The 19,974-nt window shown below is 47.1% G+C and overlaps 1 protein-coding gene across 3 annotated transcripts; it reads left to right on the forward strand.

The window, feature by feature from the left end:
* The first annotated feature begins 444 nt into the window (after positions 1-444).
* Positions 445-19,830, forward strand: ninl (ninein-like). 3 transcript variants are annotated; one of them, XM_084709049.1, is made up of 28 exons: positions 445-634; positions 1,665-1,873; positions 2,048-2,144; positions 3,525-3,724; positions 7,087-7,153; positions 7,630-7,820; positions 7,921-8,076; positions 9,136-9,303; positions 10,391-10,527; positions 11,143-11,283; positions 11,563-11,737; positions 12,155-12,265; positions 12,386-12,475; positions 12,903-13,050; positions 13,297-13,365; positions 13,451-13,575; positions 13,728-14,092; positions 14,376-15,908; positions 16,434-16,538; positions 16,651-16,720; positions 16,872-17,156; positions 17,316-17,429; positions 17,529-17,675; positions 17,828-17,977; positions 18,213-18,326; positions 18,546-18,755; positions 18,883-18,996; positions 19,214-19,830. In XM_084709049.1, the coding sequence occupies exons 2-28, from the start codon at positions 1,691-1,693 to the stop codon at positions 19,403-19,405; spliced, it is 5,457 nt and encodes a 1,818-aa protein (XP_084565175.1). In that variant the 5' UTR covers positions 445-634; positions 1,665-1,690; the 3' UTR covers positions 19,406-19,830. The 3 variants fall into 3 exon arrangements, with proteins under 3 accessions (XP_084565175.1, XP_084565177.1, XP_084565176.1); XM_084709050.1 differs by lacking the exon at positions 445-634 and adding an exon at positions 1,415-1,538; XM_084709051.1 differs by lacking the exon at positions 14,376-15,908.
* The last annotated feature ends 144 nt before the right edge of the window (positions 19,831-19,974 follow it).

A 19,974-nucleotide genomic window follows, 5' to 3' on the forward strand; every position in this document is an offset into this window, starting at 1 on the left:
AATGGTTCAACCAGAGAATGTCTCTGGTTCAACTCTACTCGCCTTTTCGACGCCAGTTGTTCATGGCTTTCCATTTTATTGAATCCATAATCATAATATTCGACAAGAATGTTGCAATTTCAGCACAGTGAATTACATCACGTTTTTTTCACACAACTAAGAAAGAGAGCAGGTCCATATATCTAACGGTTTTATTTTTTCCATATTTATATAACAACGTCATGCAATGGTTTATGGTTGCATGATTCCTGGTCTAATACATAAATAACAAATCCTAAATTAGAGTATGTCAATAGCCTTTTTTTGTGTTTAGTGATAATGGGTGAATATGTGCAACAAACAAATTAGTTTTTTATTCTGCTACTTTCGGCGCGCTAGTGAGCTGTGTTCAACAGCAGCACACACACATCAACCTAGCCTCGCTTTCGGTACCCCTAAGTACCAGCCTCTTCAGTATATTACTGCATTGCTCATCGTCAGCTAGACAATTCATGTAAGCGACTTACTGGCACAGCTGGATAAGTTCTCGAGATGTAGAACTATCTTTCCGCACCGGTCTGCATCATGAGGAAACATACGACAAGGGACGATTCGTGAAATTTTCTTGGACCCTTTGTGGGGACTTTCTGAAAGGGTATGAGCAGGCATTTAATCGTAAAAGACAATTGTTTTGTTGAGGTGATAGTTGATTCAACGCCAAAGGCCAAGTACTAAAAGCCTTTTAAATTATGTGAAATGCGAAAACGTTTGTACTTTGTGAATTGGGAAACATTTTAGTAGAATAAACTACCCTATTTAAGTTTCCCTGGGCTTTGTTTCTCTATGGCGCCCCGTTCCCATGGTGAAGTTTACCCTCTCACCTCCAGGAAACATGTTTTAAATGATTTCCCTCTAGCAGCCCATTAAATATCAGATTAAACGGTAATTAGCAGGTTGCATGTTAACTGAACAATACATTCAGTATAAACCTACCTCAATGAGGTAGCCTACTGTAAATGACAGCGCCATAAGGCTTTCGTGAAGGGTCAGTTTTCTAATCTTGGTTTCCAAATTATTATTATTATTTTTTTACAAACCGTTTAACAATCATTCTTACAAGGCAACTTTGAGTAGTCTCATTTATCATGTACGGTTATTGTATTTTGAATGTAGATTTCACATAGCACAACATTAATTGGCTATCCATCCTCATTGAGAGGAATCAAATTGTACGAAAGCTATACAAAATGTTACTACACGTGCATTTGAATCAGTGACAGACGTGCACCCCTGTGGTATGTAGCCTAATAAGATCTAAGACCGCTTGTTTCAGTATTTTAAAATGAGGCTAGCTAAATGACACTGCACATTATTTACCATACAGCACCTAACTTACTTAAGCTGTGGATTTCAGGGCCAATAGCTGGATACTTTCTGAGGACATTGCAACCACTAGGGCAGATGTTTTAGCCTGTGGTTGGAGGATTCCCAAGGACTGATTCCAAGCCTTAAAGCAGCAGATACCAATATGTAGAAGGCCTGGGCTTTAAACCGAAGAGGTTCACTTCATCTTTAATATATATTCCATGTATACAGTTCGAGTGAAGGCCATAGGCTGAACCATGCACTGTTTTGCTCCTTCTATGAGCGCTGGAGGTCTCATAAAACCGCTGTCTTTTCAACAGCTGGAGTCAATGCAATATGTTGTGGGATGGATGAGGAGGAGCAGAACCGCTATGTGGCCCAGCTGAAGGAGGAGTTTGACAGCTGTGATACCACAGGCACTGGCTACCTGGACAAGGAAGACCTGACTGTCCTCTGCCATAAACTGCACCTGGACGCTCACCTTCCTATACTGCTGGACACTCTGCTTGGACCGCACCATTGTGCACGGGTATGCAGTTATTATGCTACTGTTATATGTTACGCAAATAGCTTTTAGATAGTACTATATGACGTAATTGAATTAATTGAATAGGTGTTGACTGTAGACAAGAGTCTCTAATTGCTCAATTGTCGATGTCACTGATAGCGGCTGACTCAACTAAATAACTGTCTCCTTTTGCAGATTAACTTTGAGGAGTTTAAAGAAGGTTTTGTAGCAGTGCTGTCGCGCTCTCTAGACTTCAGCACCTCGGAGGAAGAGAGTAGCTACCTAGAGCCAGGTAAAACAACTTTCACTGAACTTTCATTGAGTGTTAAAGTAACTCGTAAATGATTCTTCTTCGTAAAAAAATGTTGGCCATGCCATTGTGCAAGTAGATTTGTTTACATGGGGGCTTATCAGTGGGTTGTACGTGCATTGAAACCTGCAAGTTCTGTTTATTATCCATGTGCTCCTATGATGGGGCCAAGATGTGGATAAGATGAGTACTTTATGTAAACAATGTGTCACCATGGATAGGAGTTCTGTGTTGCAAGATAACAGGGATCCTTAAGGAAATTTCTATCAACCTGGACAAACATGTCAATATTGAAGATATTGCTTAGACTACTGTAGGTTATGGTGGAGACCCAACATGCTGATTTCTTCCTAGGCCATTAGGAAATTATCCAAACTTGTTAAATCTATGGCTGTGGAGTTTTGTGTCATGTTTTCTCCATTGTGGTGTGCATCTTGAGATTTAGCAATACCATTATGAAAATGGCATTAATTATTATACTAAAATTGGCTTGCTGACACATGACTTCCAAATCAGCTTGAAACCCCCTGATAGCTCTCTGAATAATTTAAATGGCATGCATTGAAGGTTTGATTTAAAAAAATCATCAAAGTGTTGCCCATGGTAATAGCTACAGTACACATATTTTCAATTGGAATCTTACCTTTCATTTTGTTCTGAAAAGAAATATTGGCATCATTAAGTTCATAACTTTATGAAGATCCTTCTTCTTTGTTGATCCACATAATCTGAAGGTCCTTTTACCTGTCCTAATCATAACCTTAAGCATCAGCTAATGGTTACACTCAAATAATAAATACCTAAATACATTGAGCTGATTTTACCTTTGGGATACTGTGTTGAGGCATCTATCAGTGAAGGCATCATTTAATCCTCAATGTAATGTGTCCCTCAAGGAGAAGATTTGACCTCATATTGTTAAGTGGGTCTGGTCTAGCTCCAGGGTATGTGGTGTCCTTTCATTTAGCTGTCTCAAGTTAAGCGAATGTGAAGTTTTGTGAACTAGTTGAATCAAGAAGGGCAGTGTCCTTTCTTCTCCCTGGGATTGTTCTAGAATGTGGGAAGTGTGGCAAGTTTGCTGCTGGGCACTGCAGACAAGCATTCATATATGGCCCATTTTTGAAGGGCATGTTCAGCCACAAGTTTGTATGACAGGGATCTAAATGACACTGTCTCAGAGTTCTGGCTTTAACTCATTCACCATACTACATAAAACAGTAGGCTATATTTGAAATTGTGCTCACTGTATAACTAACAATGATAGAGCTGAAAAGTCAGAGCAGACCATAAAACCACAGCATTCCTTGCTTTCTTTCTTTGCCAATTATACTTTTTGTCCTCTCCTTCTTCCGGTCGCTCTAGTCATTCCAGAGGAGGTGAAGCCCAAGTTCGTGAAGGGAACCAAGCGCTATGGCCGCAGGTCCCGACCCGACAGGCCCGAAGCAGAGCTGACGGCGGACTCGGAGGAGTCGCCTACCTTCAGGGCCGAGCAAACCGAGTCCTCCCCAGCCGGTGTTAGGAGGGCCAAACTGCGGCGCTCCACTTCCCTGGAGAGCGTGGAGGTAAGACGGCGCTCCTCCCTGCCTCTTCATTTTTTCTTCCTGCTGTGTTTATACTGTACATGCTGGGCCCTACGTTGTAATCTGAGAGAACCGACAAAAAGATTGCTGACGTTAGCCTCCTCTGCCTGGGCAGTGGACCTAGTGTAGCGTGCACCGGCTAGTGCAAGCCTAAATGGGCTGAGCAATCCCCAACCTTGCTCGTCCCCCTCTCTTTCGCACATGTGTACCCCATGAATGACTTTCATTGTGCTAGTTCTGGGTGACGCCTGTATCAAGTGTCTCAATGTCCTGCAATTTGTTGGCTTCCTTACATTTTGAATGTTTCCAGCAGTGTTAGTGCTTTCCAGACCATTGAATACCTGAGCAAGGGAGCTGGGTCTCAGAGAGGTTGGAGCGGTTTTAGGGGCCGGCTTCGCTCCACATTCAGGAAGTGGGGTTATGAGGAATGTGCTACTGGCAGACCTCATGGCTGGCCCCCACCCTGCACCAGCCCTCTGTGTTGGCTTTGGCTGGGGATCAAAGATGCATGCACTCTCTCCCTTTCTTTCTTTCTTTCTTTCTTTCTTTCTCGTTGCCTCTCTGTCTCTTTTTCTCCCAACTCGCCCTTTTTTCTCCCTATCCCTCCGCTCTCTTTCTAGCAGTCCACGTTCAGAGAGGGTTGGAAGAATGACTGGAATCCTTTCGTGTTGATATTGATTTCTACAGTATTTTGGGAAGCTGGCATTGCTCATCTCTGCTAATTGCTAGGTATTAGGGATATTGATATGAATATGCTAATATGATACAAAGCTATACATGGCAGACAGCTATGCATTGCTGCTTGCTTTTAAATAACGCTGTCCTTGTTTCAGAATCCCGACCTGTGAAATATTTAAAGCTTTTTATGTAACCTCTTCGCATCTCGGATCACTTCGGATGTTACATCTCGTCCCCTCTCCCCCTCTGTTTCTCTCTCTCTCTCTCTCTCTCTCTCTCTCTCTCTCTCTCTCTCTCTCTCTCTCTCTCTCTCTCTTTCTCCCTGTCCTTCTCTCTCCCTCTGTCCTTCTCTCTCTCTCTCTCTCTTTCTCCCTGTCCTTCTCTCTCCCTCTCTGTCCTTCTCTCTCTCCCTACCTCTTTCTCTCCCTACGTCTCTCTCCTTACCTCTCTCTTTCAACCCCTCTCTCTTTGTCCGCATCTCTCCATGTGTCTCTCTCATTTTGTCTCTCAGATTCCCACACCATGTTTCTCATTAAGCTTTCGACCAATAATCTCTTCTAAATAGTTAACATTTCCAGCAGGCACATTACATAAGAAGGCTTTAATCCTGCGTGGATTGCTGCTAGAGGACAGAGGGAGAACGGCAGCCTCCCCATCACAGTGTTGGTTAACAGAGGATAGGTCAGTGAGGTTTGCACAAACAGGGCCTTATATAGGGTTAGGGTTAGACATGCACTGGAGATGTAGCTGACCATTGTGATAGGATAGAGGAAGTCAACATGAGCCTATTTTTGGGGATCTTCATTTTCAAATCGTATTGGTCTGAAACATACTGCCGTGGAAGTATCCTGTCTGTATTTTGTTAGCTGCCTCTTGTTATCTAAATAATTGAATTGCATGCCGTTGAATATTTCACAGGAACTTATCTCCCCTTTTACATCACTTCGTATGATTTATTTAGAGATCATAACCCTCGAGTCATAACGCGTGTTCAAGGTTAAACGCCTTGAAGAGAGCTCTCTCAGTGCAGGGATGATGGTATTGTGCCCCATGCACAGCCTAGCCTTCATTCAGCCTTCAGCACCAATCTTATATATTCTTTAGCATGATTGTTTTCCACACAGAACGTGTCAGCTTGAGAGTAGCTGTCATTTTTCATCCATCAAATGCTGACCCTCCAGCTTACATTGATTACTTTGGAACGGTAAATCCCTTGTTAGGTTGTCAAGAGGATTACGAGTCCCTTCAGTCGACCACCCCAGAATCCTCCATCTTGTGTTGCTCCATGGTTTGTTTACATTTTCTAAGCTGTGCTGCACTCCAGCCCCAAAGTGGTAGCCACAACAACTGAACCCTGGCAGACGGACAGAGAGACAAAGAGACAGAGAGATGGGTAGACAAATACTGAGACCGACACGGTGTTCGCATGTAAAGAACCGTTTGGTTGGTCCTTACGCAACGGTGTTCAATATTTAAAGCGGATGGATATGGATGGTAGCTTGTCCCGTGAATGAGCGGCCTGTGTTCTGATGAGGGTCTGGGGCCTGGGGCAATGCACACATTGATTCATACCGTGATGTGAGCATGAAATCAATGCCTATTTCATGTACCATTCTGAGACCCATCTCATGTGATGGATCGAAATGATACAGTAGGAAGTCAGAATGCATAGACCAAAATGCATTTTGACTGGATGCCTGTGTGTTCCCCTTACAATTGCAGATATCTAATTGGACTGCTGAGCTAACTTAGAGAGATAACTGTAAGATTTTCTATTATATAAACTGCAGTTCTGTGTTTAAATCCTGGAACTGCTTTGGTGCTTGCCTTATTCTACCACTGGTTGGCGCTGAAACACAACAGAAAGACAGAGAAAGGCAAGATGATCGCAGAATATGAAACTTCAATATTTGTCAGTATACTATAGTGTTTTGTCTTTGGTTGAATATCATGTGTCGTAATTACAGGGAGTAGCCTTGATGAATAGCGAATTAATCATTGTTTTAAAAATGACCAGGAACGTGCTCCAAAGCTTGGGAAGGATACTATTAGATGACTACAATTCAATCACCCTTTGGTGAGGTTTGTGGAAAGAACTGGGGTAGCTAAGAGAACTGGTTAAAGGTTAGCCATAGTTAAACATTTCCACTTATAATGGATTGTTATGAATCTTAGGATACATTTAGTCAGGGTCTCGTGCACACACACACACACACATCCACACACACACACACACACACACACACAAAGGAGACCCCGTAAGCCCTTTAGCGTGAGGCACCATATGTTGCTGGGGAGGACTGGTTTACTCCAGAGTCTGCCACCACAATCTGCTGCTTGTTCTTGTTCAGTGCAGCAGAAGTAACGGTGGCGGGTTGGAATTCCTGATGGGAACTTCATTGTGCTGTCTGTTGATATCGCACCATGCTAATACGATACTTGGTCAGTGCTTTCACTGTTTCATGCTTGCAGGCACATTCACACACATGCTTCCAACCATCACACACACACATTCTCATAACAAACTTTGGTTGTAGCGCAAACCTGTTTTTAAATGGCTAGGAACATAGACTCCAGACATTGACTTGAATGGCATTGTTTGTGTATTAGCATCCGAGATAAGCCTCCCCCCTGATCCATGACTATCATCAATGTCTTACTTGCAGAGTCTCAAATCGGACGAGGAAACTGGAAGTCATAAGGAACCCATCCACCAAAGCTTTGAAGCACAAGGTATGGTTTGTTTCGGAGAGATGTGGCGGTTATGTTTGACAGAGATGTTTGATAACCGCATGGGAGACCTGTGGTTCCTGGTTGGTGCTGGTGTGGGTACACTACCGTCAGAACGGGTGCGTTTAGCAGAGGTACTAGGCTCAACACATCACATGATTCCTTTTGTTTAGGCTATCCCACAGTATGTGAATCCCAAAGTATGTGTATAAGAGGCTTTGAAGCAAGGAGGTTGTAGTTTGAAGATGCCAATCAAACACAAGAATTTGAATATGGGACTTTTTAAACCTTTGCAAACTGGACGGGAGGTTAGATGAACTCAAAAACACAGTTCACCGTTATTATTACGACTGTTTACACATCAAATGATGTACGACTTTGGATGAACATTTAGCAGCAACCTTCCAGGTAGCCTTTCCAACAGAACGCTCTGTACAGGGCTATCCTGATATCTGTCGGTGTTTACGTGTCTCTCTCAGGCCAGCAGAAGCGATGGAAGCAGGACAGCTCAGACTGCCTGCTCCGCTCTCCAGGGCCCCGGCAGGAGACAGCTGACAGCCAGCTGAAGGGGAAGCTGGAGGAGCTGGGGGTGGGAGCAGGGGGCTTTCTGAACAAGGAGGAGCTCTCCCTGGTGTGTGACCACCTGGGTCTACAAGAGCTGCAGTCCGAGGTCTGGACCATTTCAACCTGCGGCCCACGACCAAGTCTTTGATACCAGGATTCTGGGTGAGGCTGGTGTTGTAACGCGTGCGTGTTTTCACCCTCTGCAGGAGCTGGATGTTCTCTTCAGGAGGCTGGACACTGACCTGGATGGGAGGGTCAGTCTCAGAGAGTTCCAGAAGGGCCTTCTCAGGGAGGGGGGAGTCCCTGGTAGTACTTCATCCTCCACTCCCCTACGCCCCACCACCCAGCGTTCACTTCTACAGGTCAGAAACATTCATGCGCACAAACACTGGGCTTGTATATAAACACACACACACACACATTTGCAAGCAAATCAAATTTGTCAAATTCAGACATCCAGATACTCACATGCCTTTTTAGGGCATGTCTGCATGCTATCGATTTTTATGGAGCACAGCAAAGGAAATACATTGACCAGTCTATCCTATTTAGTTAGAAAATAAATGGGATATTTGACATGTTAGTTGGCATATATGCAAACATTGATGTACAAGAACACATCTGTCAGCACTGACACCACGTAGCCAAGAAGAACGTCTTGCTGCCAGATCCCAAAATAAGTAAAGCTCCATTTGTACTCATCGGTCAATTAGGGCACTCCAAGCAGCTGCCAATCAAGTAATCGGCTACTGTGGGCGGGGCTTAGCTCCACCTTTCAGCATTCTCTTGCTGAATGGCTGTCTGAACGCCAAGACCAAAAGCCAGAGCTTGAAGATAATGTACTGTCGCTCGGGCCTGATATCTGGCTGTGGTCTGTTGACATGGGTCGTGAAAGAAAACCTAAGGTCCTATAGACCCAGCTTTGGGCAGGTGATTACATCCTTTTTTAGTAACTGCTTTGGTGGAGGCATGGGGCAGCTCTTTGACACCATTGCGTGTCTTGGGGCTTTTCAGGACCTAAATGCACCCACCATGTTCTAAACTGGTTTCTGTTGAATACATGTCATGAGCACATGGGCATTGAAAGTAGGCTAAGCCAGATTAGGGGGTTACGACACAAAAAAAAAAAAAGGGTGTTCGTTAGTAGCGCGTGAAATCATTTGATTCGTACCCTTGAAGCGCCTTTGTCTGTGGTCGCCTTGTAGTACACAATGCAGAGCGAAGCCTAAGCTATTCCTGAGTGGGGAGGTTGCCTGGACTGGAGGAGGTGTTTTTAGCGAGACAGTACAAACCCTCCCCAGCCTCAAGGACTTCTTTGTTTGTCAGTTAGACACAGCTGTGAAGTGGCATCACAGTTGTCTGGACCGTGGGTACAGGACTCTCTCTCTCTCATACCTCAAAATACCTCCATGTTGTCCCAGGCCTTCGAGGAGCGGGCGGTGCGCTCCACCTCTCCTTCGCTCCTCTCCGCCACCGTGGGGCAGCGGCTGCTGAGCCGGCTGGATGACGGGTCGGGCTGCGCCAGCCCGGAGCGGGTCATCGCTCTCTGGACCGAGGAAGGCATCCGGAACAGCAAAGACATTCTCCAGGTCAGTACCACGATGGTTAGCTAGTGGCGCGCTCGGAGATCTGCTGTTAGATAAGCTCATGAAAGGAAACCCGTGTTGGGGTTCTGAACCACTGATTGTTTGTGCTAGAACTTTCTCTTGTGAGGTTTATTTAGGGTGGGTCCTGCTATCATGGATACAAACAACCTCTAACATTGGTCACACTTATTTCCACAAATGCTCCTGAAATGTTGCCTTTACGTCTTTTATTTGGTAATTGAAACGGTGTGACTGTTAAGACAGACAGCTTTTTCCTCACATACATTTTACTTTTGATAAATTTTGCAGAAGTATTCATCCAAAGCAACACAAATTAGGCATATAGAACATAGAGCAGAATATGTAGGATCAGAAGTGCTTCTTTCTAACTGTATTTTGGTGCTTAGAGCCAAGGAACGATCTGTACTTTCACGAGGCACAATGCAACAATAACGTCTCAGCTACAATATTACATAGTACAGTGCAACAAAAACCGCACCATGTATTTAAGTGCAACATCATCAGATATTCCGGAGATGCAGTCTTGTTTACAATACACAAATGTGCTAACAGAATCTCAAATGCGTATTACATAAACCACTTGAACAACTAAAATGTCTTTATTCAAGGAACATGGTTTTTTTCCCCCTCTTACTTTTGGCCTGGAATATGAAAGTTGAATGTGAGGGCTCTGGGGTAAAGGTATTGTCATGTCATGCTTTGTAAATGCCCCCCGAGTTGGATACATCAACAGGGATATTTGAACGAGCATAATTCTGTATCTTAAAGTACACATCTTAATGACAGTGCTGGATACATACTGTAACTGGGCTTGTGATGCATACATGTAAACCATGACCTGAATACACACACACACTCACCTGGAATCCCCGTGTCATATTCTGGGGACCAAACTGACCAGACTTGAGGAACCGTATCATTACATTACCTGAGCGGTTACACCGCTCCTGTTTGTCTGACCCCGTTCTAAAGCTGCTGGTCCCCTAAAACCAAACCCTACCTTGTTCTGCACGACCAGCCAGACGGCGGGTGCATCAGTCCAACATGTCTGCTTGTGTGTCCCGTCTAGACGCTGGACTTCCCTTTGGAGGAGCGGGTCAGTCTGGCTGAGCTAACTCTGGCCCTGGACAATGAGCTGCTGGTCAGCGGCAACGGCATCCACCAGGCTGCCCTCATCTCCTACAAGAACGAGATCCAGTTCCTCCAGTAGGTTCTTCCTGCACCCCCGTAGAGGTGACGGGGGGGGGGGGGGGGGGAACAGCCCTTCGTGCATCGATTTCCCTCCTCTGTTCATTTCCGTTTATGTCCAATGACCAGAAACTGAGACCAGGTCATTGGCGTCAGCCTCCTGATTGATTTCATGGTTTGGCAGTGCCATAGGGTTAATCAATGGTTGACACACAGTGATGCACAGCACAGAGGGAATTATGTTGACACAACCCATTTCCTACCTGACATATTTTACTTTGTCTCCATCTACAGGTGATATTTTTAGTTTTTGTTGTGTTTTTGTCGTTTTTCATTGTAACAAGGACTGCTTTGTGGTTTTGTAAATGGCTACCCATTATATTCTAAAGATATATATATATATATATATATATATATATATATATATATATATATATATATATATATATATATATATATATATATATATATATATATATATATATATCTCTGTAACCTTATGTACCATACTGAAAACCGTATGTATTCCATGTAATTCTAAGGTTCTCTCCAGCCAGTGAAGGGGGTGGTACATGCAGTGTGTGTGTTCTGCCGGGCGTCACTCCTAAGCGTCAGTCTGTTGCGTGTTCCCAGGGTCCTGGCGGAGCAGGCGGGTCGGGAGAGGGACAAGGTGAAGGCCGACCTGGAGTGGGCCGACAGGAGGAACCTCCAGCTGGTGAGAGAGGTGGACGACAGGCATGCCAGCATGGAGTCGCTGAATGAAAACAAGATCAAGTAAGGCCTGCTCGAACCCCCGTGTGGAGGCGGGCACGTGACTTCTTAGGAAGATGTATGCATTTTCGGGCCACGCATGCGAAAGTATTGTCAACGGTACAAAGGCCAGTGAGGCTCCATTTGTTCATGCCATTAGATCCGAACTGTCAACCATCTATCAGGCACACTTGCTATGTGCTGATCTCCTAAAACGGCAGCCCTGTCGTACAGGGCATTATGGCATTTTATTATTGGAAGTGGTTTTGGAGCTATGTATTCTGACCCTTCTCTTATTGGCAGGGGTTTAGAGCAAGAGTTCCGCGATAGGCTCAATGCCCTGCGCAGCGAATCAGAGCAGGAGAGCGAAGTCCTGCTGCAGCAGGTGGAGCATGAGAGGACCAAACTGCGAGAGGAATTGGAGGCCCTGAGGGCACAGGAAACCAGTCAGCAGGAGGAAGCCTTCAATGCCACTCAGGTTACTGGCCCACAAACATGTTAAACGATTGATAAACGACTCTACATTTAACCTTCTTGCACTGTTTCGATATCTTTATTCATGGGAAATATAAATGGTAAAAGGGCTTTATGTGCAGGGTTGTTTCTTTCTTATGTCAACGTTACCCTTGTTCACCCTGGTATTTATCTTCCTCCTCGGCTTAAGAGGAGTTTAAAATAGAGTATTAGATTAGAGCCCATGTGATTTAGTTTTGGGTTCCTCACACCCACCTCTAGACCAATGACATTCTATATCCAGGCACCTTCTCACGTGCACTGGTTACACACACACACACACACACACACACACAAAGACATACCACCACCTGAGACTATTTACCTTCTATTCTATTCCTGTTTGACTCAAAGTAGTAAAATATTGTCTTCTTCTTTTCAGGAGAACAACCGATTGGAGGAGGAGGTGAACCTTCTGAAGGAGAAGCTAAGTGAGGCTGAGACCACTGTCTCCAGACTGCAGAGAGATCTGGACCAGCTCCTACAGGACAAGGTGAGGCCCAGGAGCGGAGAGATATCACCCTGTGGTAACTCACACCTTGGCTAGGGAGCTTTTTTTGTTTAGCAAGGGCTGAATTATTGATATGGGCTTCCCGTTGTGGCTGATTGACAGTTTGGGAGCCTGGATCCAAACAGCAGTGGGCTGCTGAACCAGGAGGAGCGCTTCACTGAGATCATAAAGGAGTACGAACAGCAGTGCCGGGTAAGCCTGCCTGTAGCTTTATGGTAGATATATGCTGGCCTATGTGTATATACTTGAATATTCTGGGAAGCGATTTTGCTTTTCCAGTCGCCTGTTTAGCTACCTGTGGTAAATGACCTGTGTAAAGCAAAGAACTGTGTGGTAACTTTGCGGTTGAATGAAGAGCCTCTGATTTTGATCCAAATGCCTCCTGCTGTGGGAGAGTAGAGGGTCAAGGTGAGCAAAGCGTTTTTTTTCGGGGTGCCGTGTGGTTTGATGTGCCTCTGCGTCTTCATAGACTGTGAGCAAGGGTGTTTCAGTCAGTAGATCTGCTGTGCCTTTTGAGGGAGAGTGGAGTCGTGTGTTTTGGTCGTGTCACGTCACCATTCCTCCTAAATGACAGGTTTGGTTGTGTGTTTGTGTGTGTGTGTGTGTGTGTGTGTCATAGGAGCTGCGAGACAGGAATGACGAGTTGAACTCTGAGCTGGAGATGTTGAAGAGCCAGGGGACAGGAAAGAGATCCCGGCGAGCGAGGGACACCTCAGCCACACACACCTGGGCCAGCCAACATTCTCTAACCACTGAGTCAGACTCGGGTAAAAGAACGAAACAAACATGTTGTCAATCTCATGATATGTAGATGTTTATATATGTGCTGTACACTAATATCAAGACAAAATCAAAGTTTTCTCCTCCCCCCCCCCTTCCCCAGCAGATGTCCACGCCCTCTTTCACACACACCCACTTTGAATATGTAGTCTTTCTCTAGTTACACTCAGTTTCACTCTGGTTTCTGAATGACGTTGCTCAAGACTACCGCCATTTCTCCCCTGTGTTTCTAGATGACCCTGACATGAAGAAAGGCACATCACCCCTTGCGAGGAAAACACTACAAGTGGCCAACAAGAATGGTAAGAATTTTAAATCCCTGACTTTGTTCTGTCATTGTAAAGTTGTTTGGTGTCTGACTGTGTGTGTGTGTATGTTCTCCCTCAGGCTTAGGTTCTCTGGAGAGTCTGCCTGGCCCTGTTGTGAGTATAGAGACAGAGCTTGCCATGGAGCAACTCAAGGAGAGACACAGTCAGGAGGTTCGGGACCTGAAGATAGAGCTGGAGACCAAGGTATGGAGACGGCACAAAACAGGGATGAGTTACGCTCAGCCAACCCATTCCACAGAGGAATTTCTGTGAACAGTCATTCATTTTGATATACAGTGTAATGAAAGATAAACAAGTCCCTATTCAAACGCAGTAACCTTCTCCTCTTTCCACAGGTGAACTTCTACGAGCGCAACCTGGAGCTCATGAGGAGGAACATGGAGGTGGAGCGCAAGGACATCTCCCAGGGCTTCAAGGTGGAGATCAGCGAGCTGGAGGAGCAGAAGGCCCACGCCGAGGAGCAGGTGAAGAAGCTCAAGGAGGCCCTGGAGAAGATGCAGGCCCAGCTGCAGAGCAGCGCTGGGGGCTGGGGGCCAGGCTGGGGGCCAGAGCAGGAACGGAGGGCCCAGAGGGAGCAGGCTGAACTGGAGCAGAACTACGCCAGAGAGATCAGCAACTTGGTCCAGAGGCTCACCTCAGAGAAAGACCATCTGGAGGCAGAGCTGAAGCTCAAGATGGACCAGGAAGTGCTGCTCGTGAGGTATGTGTTGTCCATTCCTTGAAATTTGGAGGAAAAAAAAAAATGACATCAGTGTTGGTAAGCCACTCCCCTAGATGTTATCATTTTTTGTATCCACATGTCATTTTTGCACGAGTCCCTACAGCTTTCCCCTTTAATTCCCATAACACCTTGGACTCCTCCCACCATCCCACACCAACGGTGTGCGAGCAGATAGGACCTAGCCGTGTGGCCGTCGCGGCTAATTTAGCCCCAAGTTGTATGCGTGCGCGGTTGGCCGTTAGCGTCTGTGCCGTGTGACCAGGGAGGAGCTGGAGCGCCGCGAGTGTCAGACGAAGCTGCGCCACGACGAGGCCCAGCGCAGCCTCCTGCGCCAGCTGCACTGTGAGCGGCAGCGCCTGCAGGAGCAGCGGGGCGCCTGGGAGGCCCAGCTGCAGCGCCGAGAGCAGGAGCGCCACGCGGAAACACCGGCCGGCGTGGAGAAAGCGGGCCGGGAGCGGGCGGACGCCTGCGGGCGGTTGACCCTGGAGAGGACCAGGCTGGAAGAGGAGCACCGGGAGGAGGCCCGGAGGCTCCAGGAGCTCGCGCCCGGTTCGCGGGCGGAGCTCGCCGCGAAGGAAGACGTCCACGTGCGAAACGAACGCTTGGAGGCCAGCTTGGGTCAGTGTCGAAGGCATTGCGGTCGGCTGGAGGCGGCGCTGGAAGGCTCGCGCGCGAAGTGCTCCGAGGTCGAGGCCGAGCTGCTGGTCGTGTCGGCTCACGTCGAGGACGGAGCGGACGGCCTGAAGTCTTCAGAGGCACTGGTGGCAGTACTGACATGTGAGAAGCGCTCGGTGGAGGAGGAGCTGTGGGGGGTCAGGGAGAGGGAGGAGAAGCTCCTCGCTCGGATGGCCCAGTTAGAAAAGGAGCTGGACACTTTCCAGTCTGAATCGGAGATTCTCCGCCAGGACAAGGAGGTCATCGCTGGGAATTGCAGTCGTCTGTCCAACGCCTTTGTCCAACAGCAAGCCCAGCTCAGGGCCAAAGAACAAAGCATCGATTCCCTCAGAGGGGAGTTGGAGAGTGCACAGGTGGCACTCAAAAATAAAGTTGCCATTCACATAAAGCAGACTTCTGAACTAGAATCCCTAAGGACAGACAGGGCCAAGTTAATACAGGACCTGAAAGAACAGGCAATGGCTGTTGACCATTTGCAGCTGAATCTTGACAGTGTCACGAAAGAGTTGGAAGAATGTAAAAAGGCAGAGATGAGTCTCCAGGGGGCTTTAAGGCTGGAACAGACCAAAGTCACAGACATCCAGTTGTCCTTGGACAAAGAACGGGAGGAAAGCGATTATCTTACCCAGGAGAATACGAACTACATCCGGCTGGCAGACCAGCTTTCGTCCCAGATAGTAGAGATGGAGGTGGAGACGTCAAAACTCAGAAGCCACATCCAACTTGTCGCATCCGAACAGGAAGACACAAACAACCATGTGTCAGAACTTAAAACCCAGCTCGAAGCCAAAACCACACACGGGGATCGCCTTCAGATTGAGAACAAGCGGATAACAGAGTTGCTGGAGATGGCTGAGGCCTTATCCAAAAAGCACAGCGATGAAGTCCAACTTTTGACCGCACAGTCGAAGGCCGAGGACAGAGAGCTGGAATCCGTCCGGGACCAGGCTGACGACGGCTCCAATCAGCTGCAGCAAGCCCTCTTGGACTCCCAGGCTGAGCTGCAGAGTGCGAAGGAGGCCTTTGAGTGGGAGAAGGGCAGGATGAAGGAGCAGCTAGTAGAGATGGAGGGACTGGTCATTGCTCTGGAGATGGTGATGGGCCCACCCAGTCAACTCAGGTTTGTGGTGCTCAGCCCAGCTGCCGGAAATCAAACCATCCATCGACGACTAACTTCCACCTGCCTCGGTTGTGGCGTGTTCGCGCCCTAAGCACAAGGGCTGTGATTTGAATGACTAATTGCAACCAGCTCTTCTCATCTAAAAGAGACTATCACTTTAGCCACTGGTAGTGCCTCTATGATTTAACTCCTGGAATGATCATCAAATGCGTTTTTTTTTTTTTTACCACATCTACGTTGCAGGCTGTGCTTCGACATCAAACCCTATAATGTTAACCACGTAGAATGCACTAACATTTTACTTCATCTCTAACTGAATGATCTTCACCTAAGTGCATGATGACAGATGATCTATTGGATGAATAACCGCATTGTTATGGCTCATGTTTGTGTCAGTTGTGTTGATTGCTCTGTTTAACTTCAAATGATTAGTTAAACTCAATATTTGTTCTGTTTATTCATGCGCATTTGATGGTATTGTAGCACATGCCATCAATGCTCACTTCCCAATCCCTCATTTTTCAGGACTCAGTTGGATGAGGTCAATACTGAGAATACTGCACTGCAGGACAGACTTGTCATGTTGCAACAAGATGTCCAGAGACTCGAGGAGGCAATCAACAAAAAGAAGTAAACCAGTCTGTTTTACTACCACCTACAGACAAACGAGCCTTTTAACTCTAGAAACGTAAATTGCAGTGGATTCGATCTTGAAATCCTGTATCTCCTTTTCTCATATCAGAAAGAAACTGGATGAAATGGAGCGGCAACATGAGAAGAGCAGAGAAGAAGAGGAGCGACTGCACAAAGAGGTCAGTGGGCGACAGGATCCACTCCGCCATCATCATTCACTGGGCTCAACCCATCCTCTTCAATCATCAGAAATGGGGATTCACGAGACCACCACACTTGCCCTGCCCACCCACATCGCATGAAACGCCTGAATCATCTTCTCCACCCCAGAACGCCAAGTACCGCGAGGAGGTCCTGGACCTGAGCGGCCGCAACCTGCAGCTGAGCAGCGAGAACGCCGAGCTGAGCTCCCGTCTCCGTGCCGACCAGGGGGCGGTGCAGCTGCTGACGGAGCGGCTGGCGCAGGTGTCCCGGCAGCAGGAGGAGGGTGCTGCCTCAGCCAGGCTGCTCCAGGAGACCTCCACCCAGCAGGAGAGGGAGAGGCTCCACCTGCAGGCAGGCTGGCAGCACGACAAGGACCTGCTGGAGAGGGAGCTGGCCACGGCCAAGGAAAAGGTGTGGTTCCTTCTGCATTGGGGTCGACGGTAGCTCCTGGGTTATTTTAAAGCCGACAACTTATTTAACCCTTTTTGGTGTAGAAAGAAAAATGGGTTTGAGTTGTGGGGAATCTCATACCTGAGGGAAATGTGAATTGGTTCTTGTATCATTCTGCAGCTCAAACGTTTATCGGAGGTGGAATCGGAGCTGACCAGTCTGACCCTTAAGTACCAGTGGCTAGAGAAGGACAAGGAGAAGCTGTTGAGGGAGGCTGAGGAGAGAAACCTGAAGGTAAAGACCGACCGTCTTTGATGGGCAACATTCAAACTGTGTTCAGAACTGTGTCCCATGTTCCTGGTTGCTGAATGTGGTTCATGTTTTGACGGACAGGTTGAGAAGCTCCAAGAATCTCTAAGTTCTCTGGACTCCCAGACAGAGCTTCTCCGCTCCCAGCTCCAAGCTGTCAGTCAGGAGAAGAACAGCCACAGCCAGGAACTGATAAACCACCAGAAGACGCTGCAGAGAGCACAGGACAAGGTACCGTGTTGCATGCACAACTGATGTGTCACGGCACAAATACCAGCAGTGTACCTCATCATAAACCGAGGATTAATTGGAGTGATTGTTGTGAAGTCACACGTTTACTCAACCAACACATGTTCCCTGAATCCCTCCTGGACGACCCCCAGGTGGAGGAGCTCGAAGCCGGCATGGCGAGGTTGAGCCGGGAGAAGGATGAGCTGCGGCTGTCTCAGAAACGGCACGAGGACGAGGCCACCCTGGCCCTCCAGGGGGAGCTCCAGCACGTGCATCTCCAGAACCAGGAGCTGCTCCAAAGGGTGAGGCTGGTAGAAGAGACGACTGCTTGACCTGTGCCCATGGCTTATGGATGTACCGTTGATGGGATGGGTATTGCTCAGTGGGTATAGATCAAGAGGTCCCAGGGTTCAAATGCTCCATTGTACCGTGCTTTGGATAAAACGCAAAATGAATCAAAGGCATTGATCCAACCGGCAGTCGATCGTCATAGTCGTGTTGATGGGATGGAGGTTGAGTGTGGTCTGCTTCCTGCAGGTGGCTGAGCTGCAGACCCAGGATGTGGATCTTCAGAGGCTGACGGAGGACTACCTAACCCTCAAAAACCACCAGGAACAGCTAGAGGCAGCCAGAGTGGAAGTTGAAGACCAGGTGAACAATTAACACCCAATGGGCAAATCCATACACTTCGCAAGCTAGTTAGCTAGCTAGTTAGCTAGCTAGCTTTACCAAACCGAGCACCTTGGATTACCTTGGATCACACTGGGCAGCCGGGTTCACTTGGGAACTTAAATCGACTAATGAATGAATCCATTGAGCATTCTCAAACCCTCAGACTTTCCCATGACCCCACTGGATGTTTCTGTGCAGGCATTTCGAGCTGACTCAGCCTTGAGCCTGGCCCAGGCCCACCACGCCAGGGAGTTGCAGCAACTGAGGGAGCAGGCGGGCGCTGGGTCCAGGGAGCAGCTGGCACACCTCCAGGCTCAGCTGGCCGAGGAGCAAGGCCGGCGGCAGCAGCTGGCGGAGACCATCCGCACACAAGCCAAGCAGGCCAGTGCCCAGCTGGGCCTGCAGCAGGTAATCACCTCTGCCGGGCTGGCTTTTTAGGGCTTTCGGGTACACCGTCGTGCACTTTCAGGGGGACTGAAACCCTGGCGGTGGGAAGAAAGTGTTTTCATCTCCAATGCTCTTTGCCCTTGTGCAGGAGCGCTATGAGAAGGTGATGGAGGAAATGCAGGAGCGTATGGAAGAGGTGGAGACCAAGCTGAGGAGTGTCCGCATGATGCTGCAGGAGAAAGTGATCCAGCTGAAGGATCAGGTCAGTGAACAACGTACAGTGCTATCCTTCTTTACTTTGCAAATAGAAAGCAGAACTCATTGGTATCCTTTTCACAGAAATGACTTGCTTTTCCCTTATGTATTTGAAGTACGGTCAGTTTAACATTGACATTAAACAGTTCATTACTGTGTTGACAACTGACTCCAGAGCTTAGATGGTTCATAGTCTTATCTGCCGTGCATTTATTTTTCCACAGCTGGCAAAAAATGCAAAGTCAGACCTCTTGCTTAAGGATTTATATGTTGAAAACTCCCAACTGATGAAAGCGCTCCAGGTCACAGAGCAACGACAGAAGAGTGCCGAGAAAAAGAACTTTTTGTTGGAGGAGAAGATCAACGCCCTGAACAAACTCCTTCGTAAGATTGCTCCCGCCTCCCTCACGGCATAGGAACGTGCCCTCCTAGCTGCTGAGGACAGGCCGACTTCCCCAAAGACTTTGACCACTGTGAAATACCGTCCCTCTCCTCTTACCTGACTCAGTATTGGATGACAGTCCCAGTGAGCCATCATTGTTTTAAGGTCTACAATATTATCTTCACAGTATCACCAACATGTCGCCTAACGCCCATCTCCATTAGGTGGCTGACATGAATGCACATACCAAGCACAGGTATACCTGTTGAGCAGTGGAAAAGCAAACATCTGATGTGTAAGCCACCAGGTTATTATACATGTGGTTTTGTTTTATGTGTATAGGTCTATTTTTCTATTCCCATTATATTGAGGTCAACAATATGAGGCCCATTATTAACGAAGGTCAGTTTTAAGTATTTTATTTGGTCTTTGAAAGACATTTTACCTTTTTTATTCCCAACCACAACTGATTTCAATGGTTCTAAAATACTGTATGTACTTTGTTAATTACAGCACAACTTGCATGTATAGACAATAACAGAAACATATTAGGCAAGGGTGCATTTGTGTTTTGAGTGAACCATGGTTCATTGTGACCATCCT

The sequence above is a fragment of the Hypomesus nipponensis genome, chromosome 11 (assembly GCF_054491055.1).
Source record: "Hypomesus nipponensis isolate SF chromosome 11, ASM5449105v1, whole genome shotgun sequence".
NCBI classification, from domain to species: domain Eukaryota; kingdom Metazoa; phylum Chordata; class Actinopteri; order Osmeriformes; family Osmeridae; genus Hypomesus; species Hypomesus nipponensis.

Bases quoted from the DNA above. Each gene is read 5' to 3' on its own strand.
- ninl (XM_084709049.1), top strand. From the start codon at position 1,691: ATGGATGAGGAGGAGCAGAACCGCTATGTGGCCCAGCTGAAGGAGGAG. The intron at 12,476-12,902 runs GTAAGCCTGCCT...TGTGTGTCATAG, and splicing joins AGTACGAACAGCAGTGCCGG to GAGCTGCGAGACAGGAATGA. The intron at 18,997-19,213 runs GTCAGTGAACAA...ATTTTTCCACAG, and splicing joins TGATCCAGCTGAAGGATCAG to CTGGCAAAAAATGCAAAGTC.